The sequence below is a fragment of the Oryctolagus cuniculus genome, chromosome 9 (assembly GCF_051225735.1).
Source record: "Oryctolagus cuniculus isolate XC-2025 breed Fujian yellow rabbit chromosome 9, ASM5122573v1, whole genome shotgun sequence".
NCBI classification, from domain to species: domain Eukaryota; kingdom Metazoa; phylum Chordata; class Mammalia; order Lagomorpha; family Leporidae; genus Oryctolagus; species Oryctolagus cuniculus.
Genome location: NC_142875.1, coordinates 102,388,785 through 102,416,602, shown reverse-complemented (window position 1 = coordinate 102,416,602; position 27,818 = coordinate 102,388,785). Strand labels below are relative to the sequence as shown.

Sequence of the window (27,818 nt, the reverse complement as noted above, 5' to 3'; positions counted from 1 at the left end):
ACCATGTTCCCAAATCTGAATATATGAAGTACATGAAACTTGTATAACTTAAACAAAATTTTAAAAGGTCAAGAATAAGAAATTAAGACAAAGTCAGTGACAATAATTTTTAAAAATTTAATTCTCTTAAAGTCTTATATATACCAGTGAACAGTTACATTCACAAAATTAATTTTTGTAAATTCAACAATAGTCTTTGAATACTAGCAAAGAAAGGGCTTTAAATGCAACTATAATCTTCAGTGAACAAGGTATGTTCTTGCTTCATTCAAGTTCAGGTCTTCATCAAGTCATCCTAAAGGCTGAACTAAACCATAAATAGAAATATGTGATTTTTCTTTTTACATGCAAATGCATAGAAGAATTCATTATAACACAGTGAAAAATTCACATCTATTAAAAATATGCTAGTTTTGAAATGTGTATAAGCCTTAAATGCAATATTTGAACTTTATTGTGCATTAGAATTTTTTTATTCAGTGGAACTATAGTGGAATCAAGAAATTCCATTTAAAAAATGCTTCCATGTAATTATGAAGTGGTTATTCAGCAGTGATTATTATTTAATGAAATACATGTTTTAGATTATAAATCAAAACTTAGCCATAGTTCTCAATTCACAGTGCTTTTAATTTTAATTTTAGTTACACATACATATAAAATTTATGTAAATATATATGAACCCTTTTTACTTCATATGCAACTTATAAGAATTCACATGTGAGTCTGTGTATAATTAGTTCTTTGCATTTTGTAGATATTAACACATTATGATTTGTATACTTTTAAGAGTTCCAACTTTCATCCTTTGTCTCAATCTGTATTTCTCATGTCTTATATAATATTTCTACAAAACATACTTTCATACATATTATATCTAAATGTATAGTTCTCCCCAAATAATCTATCCATCAACTCATTTCACCATCGTTTCTTCATGATGTATATATAGCTTAACATACTTTCTCACCCTGTTCACTTTTTAATTTTTGTTGTTATACTTTCCTCATCAAAGAAAATTTAAAAATGCAAATCTTATCATGTTTTATCCCAGTTTTATCTTCTGACACTCACTACCACCCCAACAGTCCCTAAAGTAAAATATGAATTTGGCAAATAGCAGATAAGACTATAAGAAACCTTTTCAGCTTAGAGTCATTTTTCCACATGACCGCTCTGTACCACTCATAGATTATGACATTTACTGTGAAAAAATCACAGTGTTGTCAAGACCGTGTTTTATCTCAGTGCTTCAGTGCAAGACACTGCTTGTCATAAATACGCTCAATATGTACTTTTGAATGAAAAACGTCTTGCTGTTCCCTACAGGTGTGCTTCTCTTCTACGCCTCCATTGTTTGTATATTCTGTGTCATTTCCCCGAATGATTGTTCTTCTGTTATCTATATTCTCGTGGTGTCTTGTTGGTTTTTTTTTGAAAGATTTATTTATTTATTTGAAAGGTAGAGTTACAGGGAAAGAGGGAGAGAGAGAGAGAGAGAGAGATCTTCCATCTTTCCCAGATGGCTGCAATGGTCAGGGCTGGACCAGGCCAAAGCCAGGAGCCAGGAGCTTCCTTTGGGTCTCTCACGTAGGTGCAGGGGCCTAGCCACAATGCTGGTCCCTCCTGTAGTATCTTGTACAATCTTTCCATGGCATGTGCTACACAACTGTAGATGTATATGATATGTTTCCTGAAAAGATTTATGTTTATTTACACAGTTTTTCCTTAGCTCCATTGCCAATGATAATAAAAGGTATTCCTATGCCACATATTTATAAATAAGAAATTGAGGAGTCATGTTTATTAAAAGCTACTACATATTCTGAATAGAACTGATACATACATTTACCAACATATATGTGCAAAGACACAGGTGTTCATATATATAATTTCTTTCTAATGCCATAGGAACTCTCAGTCTTCACAAGAAATATACTGTTTTGGACTATGATGAATAAATTGTTCTCACCTTATGGGTTATAAATTCTCATTTTTCTCTTCAGTGTCTTTCAAAGTGGCACCTTTTCATTCCAAAAACAGGAAGATATTTAGACACAGAAATTAGTACGGAAGCATTGAAACCATATGATTCGTTAAAATTTTCTTAAATGAAGACAACAATTACCTGGGGGGGATCAGACTTCTCCTTAAATGCCTGTTAAACCCTTTGAACATCCTAGAACACTGTCCACAAGTAAGACAGCAAGCAGATGTGAATTAAGAACACAGGAAGTCTTTCTTATTCCTTAAATATGTGTGTTGGCATAGTAGCAGCAAATACTAAATGCTTTGGGTTGGATAAACAAGGCAGACCCTTCTTAGAAGGGAAATCGGGCTACATAGAGTAAGGAAAATGAGTACCAGGGTTTCTTCCAACCCAAGAGAGTCACGCCGTCCTCAGGTAGAGTTTGTGCACTGGTGCCACACAGAAGTTGGAGAACAAAGAAAAGAAACACTACATAAGGAGAAATGAGGCTCAACCTATAGACATGATGATTTCCCATAGGATGAATATATAGACATTTTAAGCTTTTAGAGCTTTTAGTAACTATTGAACTCAAGAAAAAAAAGCGACAGGAAATGGAAATGGAAAGAAACTGAAAAAGTTATGTAGGTCAGGATTCAAAGCAATAGATATATAGGATTAACCAGTGTAAATATGTAAAGTACAATATGAGGACCATCTGTAATAAAATTGTACTGTACTGTACCCATGTGTGAGATTCATGCCAAGTAAGCAAATTTTAGCTGGCTCTTCCACAAAAGCAAACATCCCTAAATGAGTAACCATGTGAGATGGTGGCTGTGTTAATTTGCTTCATTTTAGTATTCTTTTTATTTTCTGTGTGCATACAATAATATCATGTTGCATACCTTAAATACATTCAATAAAATCCATTTTTAAAGAGAAAATTTATTCTGTCTCTTATGGTAGTCTTTTAGAAAATTAATGTGAATTTTAATAAAATGAGGTTCAAGTCATAACATTCTGCTGCCTGGTTCTTTGCAGCTCTGTAGGAAATAATATGTTATAAAAATTCTTTTTGCAAATTAAACTACAGAAGTATCAAATATAATAATTAAGATAAAAATTAATTTTGAGGAAAAATAATAATAGAAAGATTAGGGACTTGCCTATGATTGCAAATTTCATATTCTCTAAGAATAAAGAATAACTCAGTTCATTCCTACCTTTCTTTCCCTTTATATGCATCATAAGCTTCCTGTGACATATTTTTAGAATTTTTCCACTGATAGAGTAGGATGCTTCAGGCTTGCTGTCCCTGGTCTGCTCCTCTGGGCTATAGGACCCTCAAAGAAACCACTGACCTGAGGAAGTCAGCAGGTCCAGATCATCTGCATTGGTGCCAGAATTCATCTCCTGGTACTGAACATGGTGGACAAGATGTTCTCCTCTTGAGAAAACTGAAAACAGGAATTCATAAGAAAACTTTCCTTTCCTTATGCATCTTTTTTCCCAGCAGGGCAAACATACCTGGTCTTAATCCACGCTACTGTTTCCACCCTGGTCTGTTACCAAGATGTTTCATTATCACGTCACACACACACACATAAAAGAGGCGTGAGGCTAAATCTTTCCTATTGACATCACATAATAAACACATTTCCCCCCGGGGAAGTCAGCAATCACCCATAACTTTGGAGATTTTTCTAAAATCTTTCTAAAAATCCTTCCTATCTCTTTAATTCTCACTCTAGTTAAAGGCCTTTTCATCTAAACTATTTTAAAGTGGAATTCCTGTCAGTAACATGTTCTTCCTTCAATCCTTCATACATCCTGTTGCCAAAAGAACTTTCTAAAGACAGCCTGACTGTTTCAGTTCCCTACAGATTGTTCTAATGACTAAGAATCCCTCACCATGGACTATGAGAACTAGATAGTTTGTTCCTTCCCTCTTCTTCAGCCTTACCAGCAACTTTTCTCCTTGTGCTCAGTTTGTACTTCCCTACAAAACAACGGAAGTGCTGTCCGTTAAGTTTCTCTGTGCTTTGACATGTCCTTCTACCCCCCTGGAATGTTCCTCCCTTGTTGCTTGAACTCCCGTCTTTAAAATGTATCTCAGAAATATCCTAGAAGCCTCCTTTACTCTTTCCACTTTTGGTTAGTCACTCTCTTCTCTGGACCACTTTTGCTCTTGGTTCACATTGATGTATAGTGCCACATTACAGATGACTATTTTAAATATACACCTCTTTCACTAAACTTGAGATTCCATGAAGATTAAAACATTTTATTATCCATGTCTAAATCTTTAGAGCCTAGCACAACACTTGGCAGTAAAATAAAATCAGTAATAAAGATGTAATAGCAAGAGAAAATAAATGTAGGGGAAAGGGATTCATCCTAAATTATATGTAGCATGATCATCTGTAAACCTTCAATTCAGTACCCCAATTAAACATATGCATAGAATATAGGAGTCATCAATGCAACCAAGCCCCCTTTCTCTCTTGTAAATCCTGCTTCCTCTACTGAGAAACTTCCCAATCTCATTTTCTTCCCACTTGATATGTGACACTAATATTTTCAGAGATTTTTTTAATTCTAAGAAGTAGACATATTAGAGATATCATAATTTGGCTCAGACCTGTAAGCAGCTGTATTTGTTTTCGGTTTTGAGTTCGCAAGAGGAATGCAATGAGAACGGCCAACAGAATGATTCCCAGGATTCCAAATGCAATAAGGAATGGATGACCTAAGCAAAAATAAATATCAAGAGAGATGGTAATGCCTCAGTTAAAAAAATCTGGGTCCTAATTACTCTCATAGGTCAGAGGCTGAATCACTGAAATAAATCTCCAATCCTCAGACTTCTGTCTCAAAGTCTCTTGAGAGGGATTCTGAGTAATGCAGATAATTGGTTTCATTCTAATAAAGTCCATGATATACCTGTGTTTCTCAGTGGTCCTTTGGTATCTGAATATCCTGCAGGAAAAAAGAGAAAGAAGCTTATTTCTGGAAATCATGAATAAAGAAAACATGGCCATATTCTTGTCTAAGCTCTAAATGCTTCCTAATAAAGTAGTCTACTGCCTTCCACTTAAAACTAGAGTCTCCTCATCTTTCTCTCCTCTGCAAAGCGATACCAATAGGTAATATACTTTTCCTCAATGAAGGCCAGTGTATGAGATGACTTCAAAAAGTTCATGGAAAAAAGAATCATAAGTTTGAGGCTGTTGTTGTAGTATAGCAGGTAAAACCATTGTTGACAATGCCAGTAACCCATATGGGCACCAGTTCGTGTCCTGGCTGCTCCATTTCTGATCCAGCTCCCTGCTAATGGCCTGGGAAAAGCAGCATAAGATGGCCCAAGTCCTTGGAACCCTGCCACCCATGTAGGAGACCAGGAAGAAGCTCCTGGCTCCTGGCTTCAGTCTGGCCCAGCACCAGCCAATGCAGGTGAGTGAGTCAGCAGATGGAAGATCTCTCTGTCTCTCGACATCCAAATAAACATAAATAAATCTTTTTTAAAAGATAAGTTCATTTTGGTGCAAAATAATTTTGAATCCACACATAGTATGCATTTTCCATGAAATTTTTAAAGACTCCTCATATAACAACAAATATTTTCATTATTTTTCATTAGAACTATCATGATTCTCGCCCCTTCAGATCCCTGCTGTTATGTCCAATTTTTATATGACCCCAGTGTGCTCCCCAGTTTGCTCCCAGAGACCCAAGCTTAATGCAGGCTCCTGAGCCTCACCTGGGTGGCATTTTACAGCTGCATCTTCCTTGTGCCAGCAGTCACTGTGCCCCCATGGTCCAGCAGGACATTCCCACAAGGAAGATTCGTTCCCTTTGCACTTCACTTCATTGAGCCATATAGGTCCAGTCCCTAGACCAAAGCCAGCTTCTTTGATTGCCTCAAAAGCTTCGCCACAGCCCAACTGGCGACAAACCACCTGTGCATCCACAATGTCCCAGGAGTCATCACACACTGTCCCCCAAAAGCCTCCATGCCAGACCTCCACACGTCCAGAACAATTGTTGGGCCCTTCTTGAAGTCTTATTTTGTCTGAGGAATCAGAGACATCTGGGTTATTCTGGGAAGACAAAAGCTTCTAAAAAGTCACAGAGGAAAGATACATGAAATTGATTTTTCAAAATCTATTTTAAAACTTTGACGTGTACTTTAAAATTTATATTTTTATGAAATTTATATTCTATTAAAGTTCACATCCTTTCAACAAAGTGGATATACATTATTATGTACATAAGAATCATTGTGTGCATGTAAGTTCCTATAAAAACAACAACAAATCAAACTCCAAATTTGTAGGAGGAAAAAAATAATTAAAATTAGCTAATAAACAAAATTGAAAAGATACAAAAAAATCAGTGAAATGAAGAGCTGGTTTTATGAAAAATTAAGCAAAATTAATACATCATTAGCCCAACTAATGAAAAAAGGAGGGAGAAAATCCAAATCAATAAAGACTGAGATGAAAATGAAATGTAACAACATATACCACCGAAATAAAAAGAATCATCAGGAATTTCTGCAAAGAGAATTCTTGGGGAACCTACAAGAAATGAATAAATTCCTAGAAACATACAATCTACTGAAACTGAGTCATGAAGACATAGAAAACCTAAACAGACCAATAACCAAGACAGACATTGAATCAGTAATAAAGAGCCCCCAACAAAGAAAAACCCAGGACTGGATGGATTCACTGCTGAATTTTAGCAGACTTTTAAAGAATAATTCATTCCAATTCTTCTCAAGCTCTTCAAAACAATTGGAGGGGAGGGAATCCTCCCAAACTCCTTCTAATATGCCAGTATCACCTTAATTCCTAAACCAGACAAAGATACAACAGAGAAAGAGAACTATAGACAAATATCCCTGATGAACTTGATGTAAAAATCCTCAACAAATATTAGCTAATTGAATCCAGCAATGCATGAGAAAGATCATTCTCCCAGAGCAAGTGGGATTATCTCTGGTACACAGGGATGATTCAACATTTGCAAATCATTCAGTATGATACATCACATTAACAAACTGAACAACAAAAACAATATGATTATCTCAATAGATAAGAGAAAGTATTTGATAAAATATAACACTATTTCATGATAAAAACCTTAAGCAAATTGCATATAGAGGGATCATTCCTCAACACAATCAAGGCAATCTATGACAAACAGATAGCCAGTATCCTATTGAGTGAGTAAAAGTTGGAAGCATTCCCCCTAATTCAGAACTAGAGAAGGAGGTCCACTCTCACTGTTGTTATTTAATATAATATGATATTTAATGTAAGACTCCTGGGAGTTTTAACCAGAGCTATTAGGGAAGAAAAAGAAATCAAAGGGATACAAATTAGAAAGGAGGAAGTCAAACTATCCCTATTTTCAGATGACATGATTCTATATACAGGGAATCCAAAAGACTCCCCTGAGGGATTATTGGAACTCATAAAAGAGTTCAGTAAAGTGACAGGATATAAAATTAACACAAAAATTCAATAGCCTTTGTATACACAGACAATGCCATGGCTGAGAAAGAGCTTTTAAGTTCAGTCCCATTCATCATAGCTCAAAAAAGAATTAAACACCTTGGAATAAATTTAATCAAGAATGTCAAAGATTTCTATGATGAAAATTACCAAACACTAAAGAAAGAAATAGAAGACACTAACAAGTGGAAAAATCTTCCATGTTCACATATTGGAAGAATCAACTTTATTAGAATATCTAAACTACCAAAAGCAACTTACAGATTCAATGTGATCTCAATCAAAACACCAACAACATTCTTTGCAGATATAGAAAAAAAGATGCTAAAATTCATTTGAAAATACAGGAGACCCCAAATAGCTAAATTAATCTTATTAAACAAAAGCAATGCCAGAGGCATCACAATACCATATTTCAAGACATACTACACGGCAGTTATAGTTGAAACAGTCTGATGCTGGCACAAAAACAGACATATAGATCAATGGAACACAATAGAAACTTCAGAAATCAATCCATGCATATACAAACAACTTATCTTGACAAAGGAGATTAAACCAGTCCCTGGAACAAGGACAGTCTTTTCAACAAATGGTGTTGGGGAAACTGGATCTCCATATTCAGAAGGATGAAACTGGACCCATATTTTACACCTTACACACAAATCCACTCAAAATGGATCAAAGACTTAAATCTATGACCTGATAACATCCAATTACTAGAGAGCACTGTCTCTGCAAGACAATGGCATAGGCAAAGACTTCTTGGAAAAGACCACAGAAGCACGGTAATAAAATACAAAACTGACAAATGGGATTACATCAAGGTGAGAAGCTTCTGTACTGTAAAAGAAACACTCAGCAAAGTGAAGAGGCAGCCAGCAGAATGGGAGAAAGTATTTTCTTTTTTTAATTTATTTTTTATTTTTTAAAATTTTTTGACAGGTAGAGTTAGACAGTGAGAGAAAGAGTCAGAGAGAAAGGTCTTCCTTCCGTAGGTTCACCCCCACCCCCAAATGGCTGCCACAGCCGGCACGCTGCACCCATCTGAAGCCAAGATCCAGGTGCTTCCTCCTGATCTCCCATGCAGGTGCAGGGCCCAAGCACTCGGGCCATCCTCCACTGCCTTCCTGGGCCACAGCAGAGATCTGGACTGGAAGAGGAGCAACCAGGACAGAATCGGTGCCCCCAACCGGGACTAGAACCTGGAGTACCAGTGCTGCAGGCAGAGGATTAGCCTAGTGAGCCAAGGCACCGTCCGGGAGAAAGTATTTTCAAACTCTGCAACTGATAAAGGGTTAATAACCAGAATCTATAAAATGCTCAAGAAATTTAACAATGAAACACACAATACAGTTAGGAAATGGGCAAAGGACTTGAACAGGTATTTTTCAAGGGAGGAAATTCAAATGGCCAACAGACACATGGAAAAATGCTCAGGATCACTAGCCATCAGGGAAATACAAATCAAAACTACAACGAGGTTTCACCTCATTCCTCTTAGAATGGCTTTCATATAGAAATCAAAAAACAACAAATGCTGGCAAAGATGCGGGGGAAAAGGTACCCTAATCCACTGTTGGTGGGAATGCAAACTGGTCAAGCCACTGTGGAAGACAGTATGGAGATGCCTCAGAAATCTGAATATGGACCTGGCATATGTTCCAGCTGTCCCACTCCTTGGAATTTACCCAAACCAAGAGATATCAGTATATGAAAGAGTTATCTGTACCTCAGTGTTCATTGCAACACAATTCATAATAGCTAAGATGTGGATCAACCCAGTTGTCAATCAACTGTTGATCTGATAAAGAAATTATGGTACATATACACTATGGATTATTACATGGCTATAAAAAATGAAGTCCTGTCTTTTCCAACAATATGGATGCAACTGGAAACCATTATACTTAGTTAAATAAGCCAGTCCCCAAAATACAGATATCAAATGTTTCCCTGATCTTGGGTAACTAATAGAGTACCTAAAATGTAATGTTTTGGAGTGAAATGGATGTTTTGAGATTTGAAGATTGTTTATAGCCCTTGTCTCTTCTAGTGTAGGGTTAACTATATGATCTTTATGTAAACTGAAAATAAATCTTTGTAAAAATTATCAGTGGGGATATGAAAGGGTGGAGGAAGAAGGTTGGAGCATGGGCAGGAGGCAGGGTATGGGAAAGTATCACTGTTTTCCATTGTGTTGGGGACAGCATTATGGCACAGCTCTTATGCTACCACTTGTGATGCTAGCATCCCATATCAGAGAGCAGATTCAAGTCTTGGTTGCTCCACTTTCAATTTAGCTTCCTGCTAATGCACATGGGAAATCAATAGATGATGCCCCAAGTTCCTAGTTCCCTGAAACCCATTTGGGAGACCCAGAAGAAATTTCAGGCTCCTGACTTTGACCTGGATTACACTGGGCCATTGTAGTCATCTAGGGAGTAGAACCTACAGATGGATTCTCTCTCTCTCTCTCTCTCTCTCTCTCTCTAACTCTGCCTTTCAAAGTAATAAATATTTTCCCTCTAGAATCACATTGTGACTCAGATAATGTCAAATGAATAAAGTTAACATGGTAAATCTGGAAGGTTAAATTCTCTCAAATGGAAAAAAGCCTGAAAAATTCTTAAATAGCTAAAAGTCACTGTCTAATAAATGTGGAATGGGGAAATGCTTTAGGGTTGATCTTTATGACTGCTTTTCTCCTTATATCAGTGTAGCAGGATAATATTTGGAAGAAAATGGCAAAAGGAAAGGTAAATCATTCAATAGTCAAATAGAGAATCACATACTCTCTGTTCATTTGTTCACAGAGAAAGCTGTTGAATAAAACCTTCAAGTAGAGTATGGGGAACATTATATTCTTTGGAATAATAGTATTTCATCCTGAATATATCTAGGCCAAGTCAAATAAAACCAATGACACCACCTAAGTAGAATAACAATTACCTAGAGGTTACCCATTCTTGTCTAAGGAGATCTGACAAGTGAAGCTGGTATGAGAATAGGAAAATAAAACCAAATAGGCCTTATGAGAAGGTGATAGTGGAGCTACAGAAGGGAGTTTGTATTTGAAACAATGGCTACTCACTCTCACATGTGATCCACGTCTCCTCTGAGGGGCTGGCCACTCTCTGCTTCCATGGAGATGATGGACATTCCCATAATGTAGCAGGTCCTTTGGGACACTGAATGTTGTCCACCCACATGTGCCTCGATGGTGTCTTGTCTGAGGATGCAGGGTTGATGTTTCCTTTGTCTGCACAGCCCAGCTGCCGGCATACAACCCCCACAGTGGTTGAAGACATGTTATTCCTCCCAACGCTGCCCCAAGCTCCATTGTAAAAAACTTCCAGACGCCCTCTGCAGGTCTCCCTGCTGTTTTCACTGGTCAGTCTCAGGGACATGAACTCTGGGGTGAAACACAGAAGTAGTGGCTTCACATCATCTGAAGAATCAAAGGCTCCCTCCCTTCACTGTGACGTGAGAACGGCACACTATGTCAACCACTAGCAATTCTTTAGTACCTTCTGGATGGTTTAGTTGACTTCAGTTAAACATAGAGTTTATTATATACCTATCTTATGGTTTTCTAGTCTTGAATTTTGGACAAAGAGTTGTCTGTACAAGGCCATCAGTGGTCATAAGATGCTTTGCCAATTTAACCAAAGGCACCGTGACTTTATTCAATTATCTAGTTTGGATTTTCTCCCAAACTTACTGTAGTTTTAAGCTTAAGAATCTTATCTGTCCTCTTTTGTTTATTTTTAGATAACACACTACAGTTGTATATATTCGTGGGATATGATGTGATGTTTCAATGCATATAAACATTGTGTAAAGATCAAAGCAGGGTGCTTAGTATATTCATCACCTCAAACATATCTCATTTCTTTGTGTGCTCTTTTTTATTTCTTTGGCAACTGTGCTTGATAAAGTTAGTGCAACAAAGGCACTAAGACCAATGTATTGTGTTCATTAGGTTAAAATGAAAGATTTCCTTTCCTGACACTTCACAGTTTTGCTGTGCATGCTCTCTACTAGATTTTTGTCTTGAAATAGGAGTTAATCACTGCTGGCATACAGAATTTTTCACTTCCCCAACTTACTGAGTTGTAGTATTGTTTTCTCCAGTGCATCACCACAGAGTACATTTTTCTATTTCACAATAATTTCGGAAACTCACCATGTATTCAAAACAAGAGAAGTGGACTCTAATGGCAGTTTTTATTCCTTAACAAATAATTACCACTTATCTGCCAGGAACAATTACTTGGACATGATAATTATATTTTCCTTTGTAGAATGACAGGCTGAGTGTATTCTTGTCCCTTTAAATCCACTTTTTAAATTAATAGAGTAATTAGGAATGGGAGAGGGAGTGGGAGATGGGGGAGGTGCGAGTGGGAGGGAAATTATTGGGGGGGAAAGCCATTGTAATCCATAAACTGTACTTTGGAAATTTATATTTACTAAATAAAAATTAATTAATTAATTAAAAAATTAATAGAGTAATTACATAGTACTTTCATCAAATCCTTATATAATATCTAGTTTATAGAAGAACTTCATTATTACCTTTGGTGTTATTTTCCTGGTATATAAGCTTGTTTCTGGATTCTTCTCTTTATAACATACTACCTGGCACATGAGGTAACACTTATCCATGAGATCCATACTTCTGGGAATTCCAACTCTTCCAATAATTTCCTCTGAACTCAATTTTCAAGGGAACCTTTTAGATTATCCTGCATTACCTTTGCCTCACCTCCATCCTTTTCATGCAGTTGTAACCATAAGTTCTGTGTAGAGCTTACCTGAGCAGATAACTCCTGCATCCTCCTTATGTCTACAGTTGTGCCTGCCCCAGCCATGTGAAAGGCACTGCCAAATATGGGATTCTTTGCCATTGCAGTTCATTTCATCCAACAAGATAGGTCCTGTTCCTTCACCAAAATGAGCAGAGCCAGTGGCATTAATGGCCACTCCACAGTCCAGCTGTTTGCACACCACGTGGGCATCACTCAGGTCCCAGCTGTCATCACAGATGGTGCCCCAGGAACCCTCATGATAGATCTCTACTCTTCCAGCACAGCGACCTCCACCATTTACCAGGCGAAGTTGACCACTCCCTGAAAAGAAATGAAAATGCTCTGTCCTTAATGTGCTGTACATTGGTATTTAATGCTATAACTAGTACTCAAACAGTATTTTTCACTTTGTGTTTCTATGTGGGTGCAAACTGTTGAAATCTTTACTTAATGTATGCTAAACTGATCTTCTGTGTTTAAAGGGAATTGAAAATGAATCTTGATATGAATGGAAGGGGAGAGGGAGCAGGAAAGGGGAGGGTTGCGGGTGGGAGGGAAATTATGGGGGGGGAGCCATTGTAATCCATAAGCTGTACTTTGGAAATTTATATTTATTAAATAAAAGTTAAAAAAAGAAAATGCTAATTAAATGCATCCATTTTCCTAGATTGGTTACTGATTCTCACCTATGCAGGCAACAGCACTGTCTTTGGGACTGGTAGAGCTTGTTGGGGCCAAAGAAGACAGATTGCATGGAGCTAGTGTCTGGGACTGGTTTCCTGCAAATACCAAAGTGGTCAGTCATACAAAACACAAAATGTTAAGAGGAGTAAGGAAGCTCAGATGGAGTGTCCTGTAGATGAGTATTGGAGAAGCATCACTTTAGAGAGGAAGTCAACCTAAGAGTGAATTGGGTATTTGAGAAAAGCTTGGCATATATTATGCTTAAACAACAAAGTCTATGAAAATTAAGTTCACTTGTCCTCTAAGAAGACAAATGAGATTAATATTCTGACACGCCTCTCATGATCCCTCAATACTCTTCATTCTCTTTCATTGCTCCTCTCCATCCAGTTCCTAAGGCACATCACGTGGGGGAGGCTCATCCCTGGATACCCTTCACCTTCTTACCTGAGCAGATCACAGAGGCCACTTGGCCTGCTGTACAAAGCGATGCACCCAGAGCAGTTACAGGACAATCGCCTATGTGCTGCTCCATCCCACTGCAGTGAAACATGTGTCTCCAGACCTGGCCACTTCCTTTCCCAAAATGTGCTCCTCCTGGGATAGAAAGGGCAACTCCACATTTAAGCTGCTGGCAAAGAACGTGGGCATCTTCTATGTCCCAGTGAGAATTGCAGAGGGCTCCCCAGGTCCCAAGCACTTTGAGCTCCACCCTTCCCTCACAGGATGACTTGCCATTCACCAACCGAACTTCTGCGTATCCTGGAAGGAGACAGGGCTTTAGAAAAAATGTTTGTGACTACCTTACCCTACTCCCTTCCCAGTATCAGAGCAAACTGAAGATTCCTCTGGGCCTCACTTGAGCAGACTACGCCAATGTCCCTGCTATGGTTGCAAGTCCCATCTGTGCGGAGTGCTACTGGGCAGAGTGAAAGATGCATCTCATTTCCCTCACATAGGTATTCTTCAGCCCAGATCTGTCCATTTCCTTCTCCAAAGTGAGCTCCCCCAAGGATAGAGATGGCTGTGCCACACTGTAACTCTCTGCATAGCACATTGGCAGCTTCCAGGGAGAAGTCAGAATCACAGACGGAGCCCCATTTGTCACCATGCTTCACTTCAACACGACCAGAGCAGGGAATGTCCCCTCCAGCCAGCCTGGGTTCCCTGTGGCCTGAAAAATAATAACAGTTATGTGAGAGATGACATGGTTTCTCGATTTTCCTTCATGCTGGGGGTATGGAAGGGATTGAAGAGTTGGAAAGGGAGGCCATGATGCTTGGTGACTTCTCACACTTGTTCCTCATGGCTTTGCCATGAGACAAAGACTTTGACACAGCAAATTCCTGACCTCCTCATTTCTCTTTGGACCTAACCTTCTGAAAGAATTCTGTAACTTTTCCGTCTATAGACAACCATTCCTGGGGCAATGATACTTCTTTCCTTCTAGCATTTTGCTTACATTATTCATAACATTAGAGGCCACTGACTCCATCTCTTGGTCCTGTACATCATCCTCCACTCACTGCATCTTGGGTCTGTCTTCACCGTTTTTGATGCTTCTATGTAGTTTTCATCAAACTTCTGACTTTTAAAAATAAACATGACCCATTCTTACTTGGGCATTTATTACCTTGATATGTATGTCACTCCTTCCCCCCGTTTTCTCCTCCTTGCTTCCTGACAGCCTTATCAAAATCCTTTATGCATTCCTTGAGTCATGGTTCTGTCTTGAAGCTTCACATCTGCTCATGAACGTTTCAGCAACCAATAAATATGTTTTCCTTCACATGTTTCATCATTCAAAAAGCCAGAGAATTAGAGGTATTCCAGACTAGTGTTTCTTTGCAGTTTCAAGGATATTACTGGATATTTACTCACTTAGAATTAAACAGCCCTAAAGGCATTCGGAGCTGGCTGAAAAGCTCATGAGAGTATTTCAGGCATGGAAAGCCAAGACACTCTGGCAAAAGATCTCTGCGAGTGAGATCCCAGTGGAAAGAACAGGTCATCAAAGAAGGAGGTACCTTTCTCTGAAGGGAGGAGAGAACCTCCACTTTGACTATGACCTTGTCTAAACAAGATAAGAGTCGGAGAACTCAGAGGGCTTCCATAGCCTTGGAAACTCATGACTGGAGCATAGGGAGATTACTGATGCCATAGACAGGAGTGTCAATTGGTAAAGTCAACAACAGGAGTCACTGTGCACTTACTCCTCATGTAGGATCTCTATCCTTAATGTGCTGTACATTGAGATTTAATGCTATAACGAGTACTCAAACAATATATTTCACTTTGTGTTTCTATGGGGGTGCAAACTGTTGAAATCCTTACTTAATGCATACTAAACTGATCCTCTGTAAAAAAAAAAAAAAAGAAATTATCAATTCCCAACTTGACTCTCACTGGGATTAAACATGACAATAGGTCTGCTCTGATTTCATCATCATTTTAAAAAAAATCATCTATTATTTTTCACTTTATGTTTCTGTGTGGGAGCAAACTGTTGAAATCCATACTTGATGTATATACTAAGCTGATCTTCTGTATATTAAGATAATCGAAAATGAATCTTGATGTGAATGGAAGGGGAGAGGGAGTGGGAAAGGGGAGGGTTGTGGGTGGGAAGGACGGTATGGGGGGAAGCCATTGTAATCCATAAGTCGTACTTTGGAAATTTATATTCATTAAATAAAAGTTAAAAAAAAAAGAATTAAACTTCTTAGTAAGTTGATTAAATGCCTTACCTGAGCAGGTGACTTGGGCTTCTTCTTCAGGATCACAGGGAAGTCCACCCCACTGCCAATTGTTGCAGTCCCAAAGTGAACTTTCATTTCCAATACAGCTGCTTGCAAATAGCCATGTGTTTGTTGCCTTAATTTTGGAATACACCTGATAGGATGTTTTGAGTGCAGATCCACATCCCAGTTGCCTGCAAACCACATTAGCTTTTTCCATTGTCCAGCCTTTGTTGCACACCTTCCCTAAAAGTTTCTGAATTTCCACCTCCACTGTTCCAGCACAGCGGCTGCCTCCACCAACAAGTCTCAGCTTCAGGTCTGATCCATCTGTAAAAAAAGCATAAACTTAGGGTATAGATTCTCTCAAAGGATTTTTTTTGTCTACCACCTCTTCAGATGCTGAAATACTGAAATTATGGTTTAGTTATTTCCTGACATTTTAAGAAGACAACAAGTATAGATCATGAATCTGATTAGAAAAGAGATTGTAGTTTGAAAAGCTAATAAAAATTGTCAACAGTAGGCCGGCGCCACGGCTCACTAGGCTAATCCTCCGCCTGTGGTGCCAGCACCCCAGGTTCTAGTCCCAGTTGGGGCACCGGTTCTGTCCCGGTTGCTCCTCTTCCAGTCCAGCTCTCTGCTGTGGACTGGGAAGGCAGTAGAGGATGGCCCAAGTGCTTGGGCCTTCACCCGCATGGGAGACCAGGAGAAGCACCTGGCTCCTGGCTTCAGATCAGTGCAGTGCGCTGGCCGTAGCAGCCATTTGGGGGGGTGAACCAACGGAAGGAAGACCTTTCTCTCTGTCTCTCTCTCACTGTCTAACTCTTCCTGTCAAAAAAATTGTCAACAGCAGAAATTTATGAGCATTATTGCAGCTTAGTTCACAATAGCTAAGATATGGAATCAACCCAGATGTCCATCAATTTAAGACTGGATAAAGAAATTATGATATCTATATACTATGGAATACACAAAGTGGTGAAAAAATGAAATCCTGTCATTTGCAACAAAATGGATGGAACAGGAAACCATTATACTTAATGAAATAATCAAGTCCCATAAAGATAAATACCATATATTCTCTCTGATCAATGGTAACTAACAGAGTACTTAAAATGTAATCTATAGGAGTGAAATTGGCACTTTGTTAGGCAATGATTTTGAACAGCCCTTGTCCTGACTGTTGAGAAACAATGTTTGTTTTGTTTTGTTTTGTTTTTTTCCTTTATATTATTTGTTGAACTCTCTACTTAGTGTAACATTAATCTTATGAGTATAAAGTTAACTGAAAATAGATCTTTGTAAAAAATAAGAATGGGAATGAAAGAAAGAGGAGGAAGGGTAGGAGTATGGGTGGGAAAGATTACTGTGTTTCTAAATTTCTATATATGAAATGCATAAAGTTTGTATTCCTTAAATACAATTTTTTTGACAGGCAGAGTGGACAGTGAGAGAGAGACAGAGAGAAAGATCTTCTTTTTGCCATTGGTTCACCCTCCAATGGCCACCACGGCCAGCGCACTGTGCTGATCCGAAGGCAGGAGCCAGGTGCTTCTCCTGGTCTCCCATGGGGTGCAGGGCCCAAGGACTTGGGCCATCCTCCACTGCACTCCCAGGCCACAGCAGAGAGCTGGCCTGGAAGAAGGGGCAACCGGGACAGAATCCGGCGCCCTGACTGGGACTAGAACCTGGTGTGCTGGTGCCACAAGGTGGAGGATTAACCTATTGAGCCACGGCGCCGGCCCCCTTAAATACAATTTTAAAAAATTCATGAGCATGATGTCTGGGTTTTGTTCATGTTTATGTTCCCAGTATTCAAAATGATGTCGTGGCATTTTGATTCCAAATAAACAATCAAATATGGTAAAACTAAAGAAAAGGAAAAAGAGAGTCCCACAGAAATTTGTCTCTGAGTTATTGACTTAGAATTTGAGTAGTGATCCATAACAGAAAACTTAATAATTAAGACACAGAAGAGAGTTGGACAACTCTCCACACTAGCTGAATAAAGAATGAGACAACAATTCCTCACAACTGTAAGTTAATTCCCAGTGAGGAATTTCTTAGGTCTGCACATAGCTCACATCACACAGCTATTCTTACTCATAAAGAGCACAGATCCTTTCTTCTCTGCTTTTTGTTTCATTCTGACTTACCTGAGCATGTCACGCCAGCATCCTCATGATGACTGCAATAATGCTTTCCCCAGTCTTGGTGTTTACAATGCCAGAGATCAGACTCATACCCATTGCAGGAAACACTGTCAAGCCAAATGTGTCCAGATCCCTCACTGGCATTAACTCGACCAATGGCCGTGATGGCAGTTGGACATCCCAGTTGTTTACAAGCCACAGCGGCATCCTTCTTGTCCCAACCATCATCACATATTGTTCCCCATTCTCCTTGGAACTTCACTTCTAATCTTCCAGAACATTCAGTGACTCCATCTACCAGTCTCAGGCTCAGATCTGCCCCATCTATAACAGGGACACACAACAAGTCAACAATAAGGAAACTTAAATGAGGGTACCACAAACAGCTCCACCTGAGATGAGTTAAGGAAAGGGGAGAGATATCAGTGGAGACAAAGATGACCATGCTTTACGCCTCTGAAAATTGTTAAAGAGGGAAGGTGGGAAGGTGGGAAGGCGGGAAGGTGGAGTGGGTCAGGCAAGGAAACTGGACTTTTTAGTATAGAGCACATACTTCAGGAAGCTTTCCTAACAGGAGATCTGTTTAGATGCATGCTTGTTTGATAATCACAATTTTGCTTGGATTGTTTACTTTTCTTGCTCAAATACATTTGCATGTGTTTCAATGAAACCCACATATTCCAATGTGCCTCAATACTAAACACTCCCTTTGCATTACCCATCTATATTACCTAATTATGTTATTTTTCTGCTCCTCTTGAGAGCACTTCCATAGTCTAAAAGCAGAGCAAAGGGACCACATCATGGCATAGTTGGTTAAGCCACCACCTGTGGTCGGCATCCTATGTGGGTGCTGGTGTGAGACCTGGCTGCTTCACTTGCAATCCAACTCCCTGATAATGCACCTCGGAAAGCAGCAGAAGATGGCCCAAGTGCTTGAGCCTCTTCACCCATGTGGAGGACCTGGAAGAAGAAGCTCCTGGCTCTTGGCTTTGGCCTGGCACAGCCCTGGTGCAGTGGTGATGGCATTTTGGGGAGTGAATCAGCAGATGGGAATTCTCTTCTCTGTCTGTCTGTCTGTCTCTCCCCTTGCCTCAAATAAATTATTTTTTAAAAAGTAATTGGAGAAAAAGACAGAACTCAGGTGACTTTTTCAAGCACCTGAATCTAGTCATGCATGAAGCCACCTGTAACCTCTGGATTTCTCAGTTTTCTGAATCAATATTCCCTTATTTTAAAATTTGTTTGAATATAATTTCCTTCCTTTGGTTGGAATGGGGAAAGGGTGAATGGAAGAAAGGAGGAAGTGAGTGAGAGAGAGAGAGAGAGAGAATTGGTTAAGATAGGAATATTTTTATTCAATATTTCCTAATAGATCTCTGAAGGTCAAGACACAATATATCTCTTTCAAACTAAGAAATCAATAGAACAAGGAAGAGTGGTAGCCTTGCTCACATCAACCCATTACCATGTCCCCTGATCCAGTTGTGGAATATGAAAGTTTCTAGGTAGACACAGAGCATACTCACCCTGTAACCCTACTATAGATGAGATTTTAGTAGGAAATAAAAATGTTGGCTTTTAAGTTTTGTTTTCATCATCTGATTCTGTTAGTCTGAACTAATGATTTGGGAAAGAGTGGATTAATGGGGCTAAACAGGAGATTTGTCAGTTAGATGAGGAGGTGAGCTGCTCTTAAAACTCATCCAGGGAACAAAATATCCTTGTCAAGACCCTCCTCCCTCTCTCTTTCTTGTTGGACATTCCTTGCCTTGATTATGATCAGAACTGGAACCCCAAATGAGGCAATAGTGAGGTGGCAAAGGAAGAGGCTTCCTATGTTCCTGAGAGTACAGGCTCTTGAGACTCAGTCCTCTTGTGCAGAACAGCCTAAGCTTCTTGAGTCCTTACCCGAGCAAATCACACCAGCGTCCTCAGCGTGATCGCAGTTGTGCGTGCCCCATCCTCTGTGCTTGCAGTTCCAGAGAGCTGACTCATTTCCACTGCATACAAGATCATCAAACCAGATTGGCCCAGAACCTTCTCCAAACTTTGCTGAAACAAGGAAACTGATGACACTTCCACATTCAAGTTGCTTGCAAACCACAGTGGCATGATCGATATTGAAGTTATCATCACACACTGTTCCCCACTGGCCTTGGAACTTGACCTCTATTCTTCCTGAGCACCGGTTTCCTCCATTCATCAGCCTCATTTCCAAATCAGATCCATCTAAGGCAGAGAAAAGACCAGAGTCCACAAGTGATATTCATTTAGGGATGACTTTAGAAAATGAGGTTCCTCTGGACACTTGGGATTTTTTGCTGTCCTTAAATTATACTCCACATATTGGAGAATTTTAATCTGTAAGATTCAGTTAACAATTCAGATTTAGACTTTTCTCTACATCTACTTACCAAGGAAACTATTTTGCAAATTAAAATTTTCTGCTTTGTTTTATTTCCTTTCACTACTAAGACAGAAATGAATATTCTTTTGTATAGAAATAGATAAATTTAATCAAATCGTTTATTTTTAAAAAGTAGAACAAAAATAAAATCAGCTGAAACAATAAAGCAGTGAAAATAACAAACTAGTTGTCTGTTGAGCATTTAAAATCTTTATTTTAACATTTATTACAACTAATTCAGAATGTGAATAGCTGAGTAAAGTTGAATTTGGAAATTGAAAATAAGACAAAGCAAAAAATGCATAAGTAAGCAAAAACAGCTTGCACACAAAAAAAGCACACTGTGGTATATAAAATTCTTAAAACTTGGGGGAAAATCTGTTCAGTTAATTCCTTTATTACCAATTTTCTCTTGGAACCAAATCTTTTATAGTCCCCAAAGCATCTGCTATCATTTTAAGCAACAAATTTTTCTTATGGAAATTTATCTGTATCCACTATCCCTTAGATTTTCTCTGAAGATATGATTATTTGATATTTATGAAAAATACCTGAGAAAAGATTTTGAATGACTTTTTGGAACACCTGAGAAACAAAAGCTATTTGTGATTCAACAAAATGTTTAGAAGCTCTTTCTTGAAAAAGGAATTATTTTTAAAAGCTCTACACTACACAAGTGTCCACTTAATGAGGTTTTTATTTAGCATTATTGCCATTATCACAACAACTCTTCTTGTGTGCTGTTATCATTACCCTCCCTGTGCAGAAGAGCAGCCTGAGTCTAGGTGTTTGTCATGAGCACCTAGAAAATAACAGAGCCGGGAAGAGAAAGAAAGGAGTGCCGTCCTGGAGCCAGTTCCCTTGACTCTCACGATGCACTGCTTCAGTGCCCATCAATACTAAAACCTCCCAAGAGCTGGAGGCTCTGAGGACTGAACATTAATTAGGGTGCAGGACTTCAGAGTGCAGACTCCATGACCTCATAAAATTAGGGAATCTTTGAACAGTAATAAGTTCTTTTCTATTATTCATTTCTATGTGGAGGATTAGGTGTACACATTTTGGAAAATGAGTTTAACTCCATTCTTAGTTAAAAACAGACAGGACACAAGAGCTGAAAATAACACTGATGTCTTAGCTAAACAGCAGCTCTATAAACAGTAATAATTATGGTGACAACTTGGTAAGATTTATGATTTTAAACTTTGCTATAGATGTTACTTTAGTTATTCCCTAGTCTCCCCTACTCCCATAATGATTAACAGGAAGAGTAAAGGAGGAAGAGGAGAAGTGGGAGAGAGTGGAAGAGAGACAGAGGGAAAAGAAGGAGGAGGGAAGGACAAGAGGGAGTGAGGGAGGAAAGAAGAAAGGAGGGAAAGAAGGAAACCGAGTTCACAAGATAATGAAAGATAGGCAGTGTGAGGAAACACATATTTTCAATACCCAGAACAGTATACCAGTAGCTTTGCATGCATTGTTATCAGAGTCCTCAGAAAGTGAAATTTAGAGTTAACAACTTGCACGAAATCATAGCAATAATGAGTGACTGTGCTAGAATTTAATTCAAAGTATTTTTCTAGATACCAGTCTATGCTGTTTCCAACACACTGTGACATAGATTGTAAAAGTCAGCAAAATGAGCAAGGGGAAATGGGGAGCCCAGGAGTATGAACTGGGTCCAAAACGTGACCTTGATATTTGCAAGCAGAAAGGCCTGATGTGTAATTTCTGGGTTACTCTGAGGTCAACTGAGATAAAACTTACAAGGTAAATGAAATCACAGTGTAAATTAAATGAATAGCAGTGCACAAGGGAAATCACACTGAAGTGCTTCAAAACGTTCATGGAAAATGCACACTACTTTCAATTCCACTTTTCCAGGACCTTTTTGAAGCCCTTCAACCTTCAAAGCATGCTGGAAGCAACAGGAAGGATATACTGGTGCTAGGAATATTTTTTACTTGATTCACTATGTGGATTATCATTACTGGATGCAATGGTAATGATTTATGGTTTAGTACCTTAAATGAATATGTCACTGGGAAAAGGGATAAGGAATTGAGTTAGATGTTAAGATATTTTATGGAGGAATATGAGGTTACAAAAAGCCAGTCACTTCCTTATTGATTAGTCCTGTTTCTCTGATTTTAATTATAGTAATAGTATTTTATGAAAATTTTATTATAGGGGTAGGTGTTTAGCATAATGGTTAAGGTGCTGTTAAGCTGCCCTGGTTCCACATTGGAGTGTCTGGGTTCAATACCTGGCTCTGGCTCTGGAATCCAGCTTCCTGCTAATGCAACAGGTGATGGCTCCAGTAATGGGATTCCTGTCACTCATATTGGAGACCTGGATTGGATTCCCAGCTCCCAGTTTTGGCCCTGGCCCAGCCTCAGCCCCAGCCTTTCAGGCACTGTATCAAGTACTTTAATCAAGTTCACTCTCTCTTCAATTAATTTGCTAAGGAGATGGAGATGTAACAGAATGAGAGACAGGCAGAGTCACAGAGCTGGTAGGTGCCTAGGCTGGCGTTCCTTATAAACTGCTAGCCTGCATAGTTCCCTGCAAGACCTAAAGCCATTGTCTTGTCTGGATGCACAGCTGTCTGGCAGCTCCAGCATCACCTGTGAGTGAGAAATGCAGAAATGCATACAGAAGCTTCACCAGACCTGCTGCATCAGAATCCATGTTTTCAAAAGATCCACAAGATGTTTTGTATGTTAATGTTTTAGAGGCCTCAGTTCTCTCTGCACTTCTATTTCTTCATCTTTAAAATGTGATTAGAAACTTTTCCACCTAGGGCTGTTGTGGGGATTTTTTTTCCACACATTCGTTTGTTCAGCAAGTACAAGCATTGTTCAGGGTGAAGGACGCTCAGCGACCTTTCAGCAGTTTGCACGGAGATTTTGTGTCTAAGGCTTTGTTGACTGTTTCCTTGGAAGTCTCTTCTCTTTGACTGTAGCCCTATTTGGTTTATCTACTTTGAAATGCCTGCTTCTAGGCCACCTCTGCATGGTGTTCTGACTTCATAGCCAGTAGTCACTGTGTTTCTGCTCATGAATGTTCACTCTGGGAAGATTCCATCACAACAGAGCCTTTTTCAACCCCTTTTTAAAAACAATATGTAGGTCTGGCATTGTGGCACAGTGCTTAAGATTGCCCAAGTACTTGGACCCCTGACACCCATGGAGGAGACCCGAATGTCTTCCAGGCTTCTGGCTTCAGCTTGGCCCAGCCCTGGCCACTGTGGCCATTTGGGGAGTGAACCAATGCATGGAAGATCTTGCTCTCTCTGTGTCTCTCCCTATCTGTATATCTCCTTTGATTCCTTCCTTCCTTCCTTCCTTCCTTCCTTCCTTCCTTCCTTCCTTCCTTCCTTCCTTCCTTCCTTCTTTCCTTCTTTCCTTCTTTCCTTCTTTCCTTCCTTCCAGTTACAGGGGGTGGGGAGAGAGAGAGAGAGAGAGAGAGAGAGAGAGAGAAAGTCTTTCATCTGCTTGTTCACTCCTCAAATGGCCACAAAGATCAGGGCTGGGACAGGCCAAATCCAGGAGCCACAAGTTTCATCCAGGTCTCCCACATGGGTGCAGGGGCTCAAGCACCTAAACCACCCTCTGCTGCTTTCCCAGGTGCATTAGCAGGGAGCTGAATTGGAAGCGGAGCAGCTAGGAACAAACTGGCACCCATAAACGATGTCAGCATCTGGGGGGTGCCTTAACCCACAATGCTGGCCCCAACTCTGCCTTTCAATAAAATAAATAAATCTTTTTTTAAAAAAAAAGCGAAAAAACAGGGCCAGCACTATGGCACAGTGGATTAAAGCCCTGGCCTGAAGTGCAAGCTTCCCATATGGGTGCCAGTTCTAGTCCCGGCTACTCCTCTTCTGATCTAGCTCTCTGCTATGGCCTGGGAAAGCAGTGGAAGATGGCCCAAGGCCTTGGCCCCTGTACCCACGTGGGACACCCAGAAGATGCTCCTGGCTCCTGACTTCAGACTGGCTCAGCTCCGGCCATTGTGGCCATCTGGGGAGTGAACCAGCGGATTGAAGACCTCTTTCTCTGTCTCTACCTCTCTCTGTATCTCTATCTTTCAGATAAATAAAACAAATCTTTAAAAAAAAAAAAAAGAAAAAAAGTGAAAAAAATCATACGGGCTTTGTCATGTATTTTATGCTCTTCTATCCACGGATTAGGTAATTTTATAAATGGACTACGTTACTTACAGAAAAGCAGTTCCTTTTAGTTTTCAAACCATCTACACATATTTTTCCCATCAACTATTTCATATTGATACTTTGATTTAGCAGTTCTTACCTGAGCAGGTTACTCCAGCATCTTGTTGGTGAGTACAGTTATGCTTTCCCCATCCTTCATGTTTGCAATCCCAAAGAGCCAATTCATTTCCTCTGCAGGAAACATGGTCCATCCAAATGCGCCCAGAACCTGCGCTGGAATTAGCCCAGCTCGGGGCTTTGATGGCAGTTGGACATCCGAGCTGTCTGCATATCACAGAGACCTCCTCCATGCTCCAGTCATTATTACACACTGTGCCCCATTCCTCCTGGACTTTCACTTCTACTCTCCCACTACAATTGTTTTCACCAGCCATGAGCCTCAGTTGCTTCTCTGTTCCACCTGCAATGTTGGGTTAATACATCAATTGATTGAGGTCTCTTCAGGGAAGATAGAGACTACTCACTTTTCAGGTTTCTTACATAGTTTTCAAAGTCAGAGTTGAGAGTCACCCTGGACCCATCCATAGTATAGTATGAGAATGATATTTCATAGCCATTCAAATACAACTCTTAGTTTCACAGGCTTTAAATGAGGCTATGGAATACAATCAACAAAGCTAAGTAACACAATACTATATGGTATCTTTATTTTATGGCTGGATACTCTTCATAGTGGAACTTTATGGAATCTTCAAGGAGAATTTACCGGTTCAATAAGATGAATAGAATGAGCTGCATAAGTTTCTTCCAAATCATAAAATCAATGAAAGAAGGCTGATGGTGGACTTAGAAGAATGAAAAGAGTTTAACACCTATTTCCTATATATATGAAAAATTGCCTGAATTTTAAAAATAACAGTTGGAATATGACTGCACCTTATTAACATAAAGGGAAATTGAAATGGCGATAGTTTCATATTATCTTCTACCATAAAGTAAACTCCCCACACCCTTCCCAAATTCCATCAGTTGTCTCCTTGGCATTACTTTAGCATAATTCAGGAGCCTGCTTGTTCTACCAGCCTGGCTTCCTTCAATATATTTCTAGATAAATTTTGGCATTGGTTTAAGTGGTTTTAAAATTATCTTTTATCCTTGCTATTCTGAAATTTCTTCTTCTCTGTATTCTTCTTTGTTTTTCAGCTAGGCATTTTTTTTTTTTTTGTAAAATGCACTTTTCTCTGTATTTTATTTTGGAAGAGAAAACTTGCTGATATTTTGGTTTCACACGCTTAGCTTCTTATTGTATGCTTTTAATATCTCATCCTTTGAATCCATTGAGTATGTTAATTAGTTTTTAGATGCTGCTCAACCTTTAGAATTATTATTTGCTTTTTAATGATTTTTTGTCAGGGTGGGCTAAGGCTCCAAGTACAAAGCACTTACCAAGAGAACTGGCGATGAAGGAGGCACTGAGAAGTGAGACTAAAGCGATAGTGAAGGGATGCAAGTGGACAAAATCTCTTCTAAAATCTGTGAAAAAAGGGGGAAGTAGGAAAAGTATAGTCTTCCTTCAAGAAACTTTAGAAAAAGAAGGTGGTTTTAGAGGACTGAGATCAACAAAGAAAGTCAACCAGGAGGGAAAAATCCTTCCTTCTAAATGGAAGGAATCCAAGAAAAAAATACATAGCAGGATTCCACAGTCTTGGTGAAATAGCTTGGCAAATGTTTGTGTTCACAGGCAAGCTAGGAGTGAGGGATTAGAAAAAACTTAGAGTGGAACAAATAATGGCAAGGACAAGCCTTAAAACCTGGAAAATTGAAAAGGCACCCGTGAAACAGAAGCGAGCAATTCTCTGTGTAGGCACAGAGCAGGTTTTCTGAGATTTCTATATTCCATTACCGCCTGAATATTCAACTACTGTGTGTCTGCCTGATCCATCTGTAAGAGGTAAGAAGGAATGTATTATATCATCTATTAGCTTCATCAGTACCTGGCAAGTGGTAACTGTACAATGTAATAAATGTTTCAGAGGTTTCCTCTGTAAAACCCCCAAATGGGATCCCATAATCTCTTTAGATACATCCTAAAGCGTTCTTTAGTGTTGTTAACAGTCCATTTCTCTTTATTTCTCTAACCCAATACTAGAAGGAAGAATATTAAATTATTTCAACTTGTTCATATAAATTATGAAGTAGATTTCAGTACTCAAGATATTACTCTAAATTTCTTCTAGATAATCACCTTTCAATCAACATTCACTTCTGCATATTCTATAATTTCTAAAATTTATGATTTTAATATTCAATATAGTTAACTTCAGTTCTTAATTTCATTTCAGCAGTTTTATAATTGACGTCAACTCTAATCCTTTTCTTATATCTTCACTTTTGAATATATGACAGATCAAAGGTACTGCTATCTAAGCTTTGGTGCCCTTTTTCTGTTTCTTACTCTTTTGATGCCAAATATTTTTAAATTTTATCTGTTGACTATAAGAATAATTGTATACTCACTACGGAGTGAATGTGGGATAAATTTGAAGTTTTTACCAATAGGTCCTGAGTCTTCAAGTAGTATCATTCTGAGTTTATCCATTCCAGTGCTTTATGATTCAAATTATTCTAGATCTTCTTATATCAGTCCATAGACGTATTCTCCTCAAAAAGAGAATTACTGAGAATTTTGAAAATCACTCACTCACAAAAATGGAAAGGCTATATAATGGAGGAGGAGGAGTTAACCCAAAAGGGGAAGTCATTGAAAGAGCTTAGGTTTCACTTCATGCTTATGTTTTCTTCAATATAGAACATTAAACAAATCAAAGGAAATTGAGAAATACTTCCCATATATTTATGAAACTTAAGCAGAAATATTAATATTTTGTTGCTGTTAAATTGAGTATTTTTAATTTTGGACTAACATTTTTTTTTTGGCTGCCAGGAAAATTTATTTTAGAATGACACTGAATCAATGTAATTTCACAGTAATGTTATAACTAGAATCAGAAATATAAACATCAAGATTATATATATATATATATATATGCACACAAATTAATCTACAACTTGCAAATGCCCAGGTTCAGCATTCTGGATACAAAACAAAAATAACAGATTACAATTGTTTACTCTAGTTCCTTCAGTGACATGCTTCACAGATTAAAATTATACAATACTAGGAAAAAGTGCATCTTGTAGATTGTCTAACATCTTAAACATACAAAACACAATAATTGTTATATAGTTAAATTACTATTTTTATTTGCTAAAGCAAAACAGACAAAACACAAGTAATATTTTATCATTATATTCATGTTTAACATTTTCATAATAAAGTGTATAATGACT

The 27,818-nt window shown here is 38.7% G+C and overlaps 1 protein-coding gene across 4 annotated transcripts; it reads right to left on the bottom strand.

Annotated features, from left to right (window-relative positions):
• Positions 1–103: 103 nt before the first annotated feature.
• On the bottom strand, positions 104–27,239 carry CD163 (CD163 molecule). Of its 4 annotated transcripts, none has more exons than XM_070049297.2 (17): positions 27,021–27,239; positions 25,914–26,000; positions 24,607–24,927; positions 19,798–20,118; positions 17,890–18,210; positions 15,740–16,060; positions 13,852–14,166; positions 13,440–13,754; positions 12,995–13,087; positions 12,315–12,629; positions 10,589–10,909; positions 5,733–6,044; positions 4,916–4,951; positions 4,614–4,721; positions 3,334–3,429; positions 1,973–2,024; positions 104–307 (listed from the first exon to the last, which is right to left on the bottom strand). In XM_070049297.2, the coding sequence occupies exons 1-16, from the start codon at positions 27,064–27,066 to the stop codon at positions 1,981–1,983; spliced, it is 3,372 nt and encodes a 1,123-aa protein (XP_069905398.1). In that variant the 5' UTR covers positions 27,067–27,239; the 3' UTR covers positions 104–307; positions 1,973–1,980. The 4 variants fall into 4 exon arrangements, with proteins under 4 accessions (XP_069905398.1, XP_069905397.1, XP_069905399.1 ...); XM_070049296.2 differs by having other exon boundaries at positions 26,985–27,165; XM_070049298.2 differs by lacking the exon at positions 25,914–26,000 and having other exon boundaries at positions 27,021–27,167.
• Positions 27,240–27,818: the final 579 nt, after the last annotated feature.